Source organism: Mesitornis unicolor, unplaced genomic scaffold (assembly GCF_000695765.1).
Source record: "Mesitornis unicolor isolate BGI_N332 unplaced genomic scaffold, ASM69576v1 scaffold31407, whole genome shotgun sequence".
NCBI lineage: Eukaryota > Metazoa > Chordata > Aves > Mesitornithiformes > Mesitornithidae > Mesitornis > Mesitornis unicolor.
Genome location: NW_010196275.1, coordinates 18724 through 25465, shown reverse-complemented (window position 1 = coordinate 25465; position 6742 = coordinate 18724). Strand labels below are relative to the sequence as shown.

Genomic DNA, 6742 nt, shown 5'->3' with positions numbered 1-6742 from the left:
AGTACTTATTCTAATCTGTTATTGAATGACTGGAACCAGACCTGTTCTACTTTATGGACTGGTTTCCACTGTAATTGGAATTTCCATTTAGATAACTCTGATGGTTTTTCCCTCTCCTCTCTATAATTTTTTCTCTTTTCCTGTTTTTTTAGCTGATGAAGAAGCCCCAGATTATGGATCCGGTATCCGACAGTCTGGCACAGCTAAAATTTCCTTCGACAATGAATATTTTGATAAGGTAAGAAGTCTTAAAATTGAATTGTTTCTTTGAGTGCAGTGGATTGTGATTTAAAATGAAGAATAAGTAATGCAGGGGAAAGAAGGGGATGGGAAAACTAGAAACTTCAGGAGTCTTGTTACATGCAATTTCATTGGATTTTTCAGAGTGATTTTTCTTCAGTTGCAATGACTCGGTCTGGACTGTCATTGGAAGAATTAAGAATTGTGGAAGGGCAAGGCCAGAATTCAGAGGTTGCCACTCCTCCAGAGGAGATCAACAGAATGAATGAGCTTGGTAAGTGGGAAATATGTATTCATTTCGGAGAACTTAAGGGAAATCTGGGACACTTTCAGTCAGTGATACTAAGGGGTTCTGAGTGTCCTTCAAGGATCTGACAGGTAGGGAGAGGTAGGAGATGGGTTGCATATGATAGATGATGGAGTTACTCCAGAACTTTGAAGAACTGTGCAGAAAAACTGTTCCCAGGTATTTGGAGCTTTTCATTATCAGCAAATAGTTTAGGCTCAGAAGAAAAACAATGTGTGATGGGACTGAACTGTTGCCTGAAGGAATATTTTAAGAAATAAAGGAGGGGAAGAAAAGAAGTTATTTCATGTGGGATGTCTGTGTCTCCCTAAGACTTGAAGTCAGCCACTTTGGATGGAAAAATGACTATGGAAGGATTCACTGAGGAAATTGGTGGTCACTTGAAGCTGGGTAGCGTATTTACCTTCCGTGTGACAGTGCTACAGGCCAGCGGCATCCTTCCTGAATATGCAGATATTTTCTGCCAGTTCAAGTAAGAATTTATCCTTATTTACATTAGGCAATGAATGTTTTGATATGGGGTGCGAATAATAGTGGGGAAGGGAGGGTCTGATTGAGAGCTTTTCAAGTCAGTGGCAGTGTGATATTGCAGAGAAAAATACCTTGTCTGTTACTGGAATTCCTGGTATGAGCAGTACCTGCTTTGTCTTAGCATGGTGTTAAGGAATAAAGTTTTGCAGAAAGGAATTAAGAATCAGAGTGGACTCTTAATTTACTAGTTGTAGATATCTTAAGTTTTTGTTTGATATTCTTTTCTAAAGTGAAAAATTCATTATTAGATTGTACATATGCTCAGTTGGAATGAAAGATATATGACCCTTGAGGAACTCAGTCGCTCTGAATTGAAAGTGTTCTTTTGCTTAGTTTTTTAAGAAAGAAAATGAATAATGGGAGTAATAAAGCCACAAAACAAGTACAAGAATTGTGGTCCCAAAGAGAAGAATATTCCTACCTTTAGACCATCACTCAACTCCCTGTAAAGTTCTAGCAGAATTAATTTATGGGTTTGCTTTCAGTGTTGGGTTCAGAGCATGGAAATCTTCACTAAACTGTGCTATGGTGTTTTATTTTATTTTATTTTATTTTATTTTTAAAGCTTTTTACATCGACATGATGAAGCTTTCTCAACAGAACCTCTCAAAAACAATGGTCGAGGGACTCCTCTTGGGTTTTACCATGTTCAGAATGTAAGTAAAAACTTACATGAATAGTAAGTGCCTGTTTTAGCACTGGGAATTGTGTATCCTTCCTGTTAAACTCATGAGAGGTATATGGGAGAAGGAGGCAAGGGGAATTATAAAGAATGGACGGTAGAAGCAGTGATCAGGTGAATGAGGTAATCCCCGGTGGAGAGCAAAACACAGGATGATTCCGTGTGGCAGATTTAACTCTTCTGTTTCACCTGTATTTCCTGCCTTTGAATTCTGTTTCCTTTCCAGGATGTTCAATGAAAGTACTCTAGAATTCAGGAAATAAAATATATGTGAATAGCAGTGCTCATAATCTCAGATGAACTGAATGTATCTATTTTTATGAACTGTGTAATCCTTTGGTTACAGGAAGCTTCCTCTTCTGCTTAAAATGCCTGATATTTTCTCCTTTATGGGAGAGTTAAATTCATGCCTAAACGAAAAAGGGATGCAATTGCTTTTACTGTGAATGGCACAAAACTGTATGAAAAATAGAGACTCCTAAAATGCACACCTTATAAGATTTCTTTTTTGTATATCTCATTTTCTTTCCTTACTTTGCCTAACAGATTGCTGTGGAAGTGACAGAATCATTTGTGGAGTACATCAAAACGAAGCCTATTGTGTTTGAAGTCTTTGGACATTATCAGCAGCATCCTCTCCATCTGCAAGGGCAGGATCTCAACAGGTATTGTTCACCATTCTGATATAAAGGCTGCTTGTGATTGTGCTCAGGTTAGCTCTGCAGTTTGGGCAGTACTTGTTCGTACTCCTGAAATTATATATCTACACCCTCATGAGTAGGATTCCTGGTTGAGGTAAGAGTGCTGGCAGTTACTGAGTGATGGTATTGTTCTACCATCTCAAACATGGAAAGCTGTTTTGCTAATACAGCTGCATCCACTCTACAGACACTGTGGTGATAAAATATTGTACTCAGAACTTCAGTGGTGATCTCAGTGAGTTCTGGGTAAACCTTAACTCCAAGATGCAGAGCAAGTGCCTGATGTGTAAAGGTAGAGGTGAGACAGGGGGGAAACAGAAGGCTCTCAACCATTTGACATACTAGTGCAAAAATTGCAGAGCATTTGAATTTTTTGAATTGGGGAAAGGACTCCTAGTGTCATCTTCATAGCTTAAGGGAAGAGGCTATTGTCTGGATTGCTTGGTCTGGCTAGCCCTCCTACTGAGGGCACCAGCTGCAGAGGAAGCATGTGCTGGTTTTAGGAGGAAATGCCAGCTGAGGTTTGTTCCTTTTCCGTAAGCTATTTTGGGAAATGCCTGTTACCTGCATTTTCTATGCAAAATGGAGGTACAGCAATTGGAAATAGTATTTTTTTTAAATTTTCTTTATTTTTTTACTGGCAGCTAGGAGTAATTAAGATAGAATAGAAAGAGGACATAGGTTAGTCTGAGAAGTGTGCTGAGTCCCCTTGTGACAAGTGATATTTACTTGTCTTCATTGGAATATGAGGATATTCTTGGAGACAAAAATGGGTGGAAGAACTGTACTGGGGGGGCAGGTGTGTGTGTGTGAATTTGTGTGTATTTTTTATGTTTAGCTGCCTCTGTGTTAATAATTTTTCATTTCTCTATAGCCCTCCACAGCCTTCCCGAAGATTCTTTCCTCCTCCTATGCCACTCTCAAAGCCAGGTGAGAACTGTTCTCTAATTCTGTACATCACATGTCTGCTGCTGAAAAGGAAGGTTGTAGTGTATTCCTAAGTTATTCAGGACACCAAGAAATGTAATGGAGTGAATGTTGCAAAGGGCATTGACTCTTTCTTTGCTGCCTGGCTTCTTTTTATGTGTTCTTTTCAACCTCCTCTTGCAGGAAGTGCTTCTTGGTTCATTAAAGGGTAGAATTTCATTCGTGAGGTGTTGACCATGTTCCCTGAGATCTGGTTATGGCTCTCGAGTGCTTACTGAGCACTTGACTGGAAATTTGCTTATTCATTAACCCCTTCATCTATTTGCTCTCTAACATTCTTGTTTAGTGAGTCAGTCTCGCTGAAATGATCCTTGTTTTTCTTTGCTTAATTGTAATAATGCATGCTGAACTCTTGTGGTTTTTTTTCTTCCATTTCACCTTTTAATTTCCTCCTTCTTCAGCTTTCTCTCACCTGCATATTTCTACCATCCTATTTCTGTGTGTGTTCCATTCCGTTTGCAGACCATGAGAGAAAAATTGAGTTGATTAGGTACCTTATGTCTGGCTATGTAAACGTGCATGTGCTGAACACGCTATCCGAGCATGCCAACGTGCTTGCATCCTCTGCTGTGGCTGCTTTCCAGGATGGAGCTGACCAGCTGCCACCTTTTCTCTTTCTGCCTGTTCCCAGTTGTCAGAGTGAGCGGGCTCCTAAACGAGATGGTTAGTAGCCAAACTTGATCTATGGTAGATGTAGAAGTAGTTCCAAAACATGCTTCAAAATTCTTTTTTCCTTTATCGTGTAGTATTCTTTGGACTAGAAACTGCCATGGTTGCAGTCATGAAAGGATGATGCTGTGATGGAGTTTAGAGCTATTCTAGAGAAAACCGTATAGTCTATAAAGTCAAGTGTGTTAGGTATCACAGATTTTTCTGTCATTGGATCTATTCCCCCAAACTTCCTGGTCTTCTGATTTTTTTTTTTGTGTGTGTGTGTGTGTGTTCTGTGCATAGTTTTGTGATAGTGGGATGACAGATGCTGCATTTGGAAAAACAGCTTGCTGTAGAAGAAGCATTCTGTCTGCTGTGTTCTATACAGTTTTCCTTTTTGCTCATCTTCTTTTTTTTGCCACTAATGGTGCTGTTCCTCACTTACATTTGTATTCTCTTTAATTAAAAAAAATATTGTGCCAGAGCAAGTCCATAAGAACTTCCCAAACTGGCTTTCATGTCTAGTTAAATGTCTTTATGTTGTTTTTCTCTCGTACTTTTGTTTCTCTGCTTAGCAGTAAACTTGAATGACTTACATGTTTGATGTTCCTCTTGCTGTCAGCAGCATTGAGTCCAGCTGTGATGAGTTCATGTGCAGCTACGTGATATGTTGGGTTTGAGAGGGTGACTACACTGAGTAATGAATGGGAAGAGTAAATGCTGACACTGAAGCTTGCTACCTAGCATAATGGAGTAGTTGTGCTGTAATAGCTGATTCTTGTAAAATCCATCCCTCTAAGGTAGCTGCTATTTTACCCCTAAAAGAAACAGAATTCACATTTTATTTTTCAAAAGAGACAACACGGGCATACCTATAAGGCCCATTTCTTAACTGAGGACTGTTATGCCCTTCCAGTTCATGTGAAATTAAGTCCCAGTGGAAGCTGAGGGACACACAGAGGTGTGACGCTAGAGAACCTAAAGAAGTCTTGAGCAAGGGTGAAATGGAGCTTGAGAGGCTAGAAAGGAGAATAATTATTTGGCCTAATGAAAACAATGAGGTTAGTATGTGAAAGGAGAAAAAAAGGAAAAATCAATACAGAGTTACAAAAATACCTGTCAGAGTACACAGGAACTAAACTTTTAAATTGTTCCCATTTGCAAAAATAGAATGAGTAAACAGGTAAGAGAAGTCACATAATGATGGCTAAAAGGTGTGATGTAAATATGTGCGAAGGAACATCAGGTTATTTCTAGAATTACCATTATCCCATGATTTTTTTAACATGGTTTATCCCTAAATTTGTACAAAAGGAATTAGAGAGGATCTGGGCAGCAGTAATCACTAATACCAAAACATAAGGAGCCCAGAAACATACTTTGACAGGATTATGTCTCTGGAATAAGTCTAATTCAGCCTTTTTACGAACACATTCTCTTATCTAAACTGGTACTGGGAACTAGCACTTTGTAACATAAAGAAGTGAAGACCGAAATTTTAAGTTCTAGATATTTTTTTTTTCCTTTTCTGGGGAAGAGGAAATGTATTTTATGGGTGAGGAATGTTGCAGGTGAACAAACCTAAGCAATTTATAAATCAAAAGCTGTTAAGCTATAAAGTAACTAATGTACATTGGAGGAAACACTTTCTGTGGATTCAGAGAGACTGCATATTTTTACAAGCTTTTTGGATACACTTTTTTTCATTATTTAACTTTTTTTAAGCCTAGTAACTTAGATTTAAAAGCAACACTTTGCAAGTGTACAATGTGTACATAGAACACATAGGATCACTGCAATGGCATGTTTCTGTAAGTAAGCTTTTTCTTGTTCAGTATTTGTAAACCATTCTTTTTTCTTTCTTTCTTTTCCTTGAAGTGCCAGCTATGAAGCTGAACACTATGAGCAAACCCAGCTTGGGCCAGAGTGTGAGCAAATACGACCTCCTTGTGTGGTTTGAGATCAGCGAGTTGGAGCCAACAGGGGAGTAAGTCCAGTATTAATCTTTTCTGTTTTAGGAACAGTGGTTTATGGGAGTTTGATCTTGTACTCTTTGCTCTGTTCAGGCAAGGTTGATGTTTAGCAGTTATCAATGGGCAGTGGCCTGGCTGGTTTGTAGTGACTGAGTGTAAATTCTGGTGGCACTCGTTGTCTCCATTGGAAAGAACTGAAGAGACGGAATGACATTCTTCCACACTTGAAGTCATCTTTCTGCTTTGAAAACCCACACACGCCAGCTGGACAGGTGCTGGGGAAACTCAGTGTATGTAGCCCATGAGTTTAGAGTCTTTGGGTCGCTAGAGACTTTATGCTCCAGATGTCATCTAGCAGACCATAGTTTATGTTCACCTCTGCTACAGAGAAGATGAATTAGAGGCCTTGATGGGGCTTTAGGGATTATGTTGAGAAGTGAGTTCCACAGAGTTTTCTGTATTGCACTGATACTGGTGGTCCAAGGAAGAGTCCAGTCTGAGAGTCAGTAGAAACACTCTAATTTCTTCAGATATTATACGGAGAGGTAACTGCTGGCAGCAGAACACAGAGTAAAGTTGCTGTGCTGGTTTATCTTTCCTGCCTGTTGACTTCCCTGTCTCACACAGGTATATTCCTGCTATTGTGGACCACACTGGAGGCCTGCCCTGT

The 6742-nt window shown here is 39.4% G+C and overlaps 1 protein-coding gene across 1 annotated transcript in view; it reads left to right on the top strand.

Moving 5' to 3' along the window:
- Positions 1-152: 152 nt before the first annotated feature.
- LOC104543746 (kinesin-like protein KIF1B) overlaps positions 153-6742 on the top strand; it is a gene marked incomplete at its 5' end in the record, with an annotated part of 19891 nt that continues 13301 nt past the window's right edge. The window contains 8 exons of the mRNA XM_010188422.1: positions 153-238; positions 385-514; positions 860-1019; positions 1644-1734; positions 2307-2425; positions 3336-3391; positions 5978-6086; positions 6700-6740. Of these exons, the coding sequence (XP_010186724.1) occupies positions 153-238; positions 385-514; positions 860-1019; positions 1644-1734; positions 2307-2425; positions 3336-3391; positions 5978-6086; positions 6700-6740 (792 nt within the window). The remainder of the gene's footprint in view (positions 239-384; positions 515-859; positions 1020-1643; positions 1735-2306; positions 2426-3335; positions 3392-5977; positions 6087-6699; positions 6741-6742) is intronic.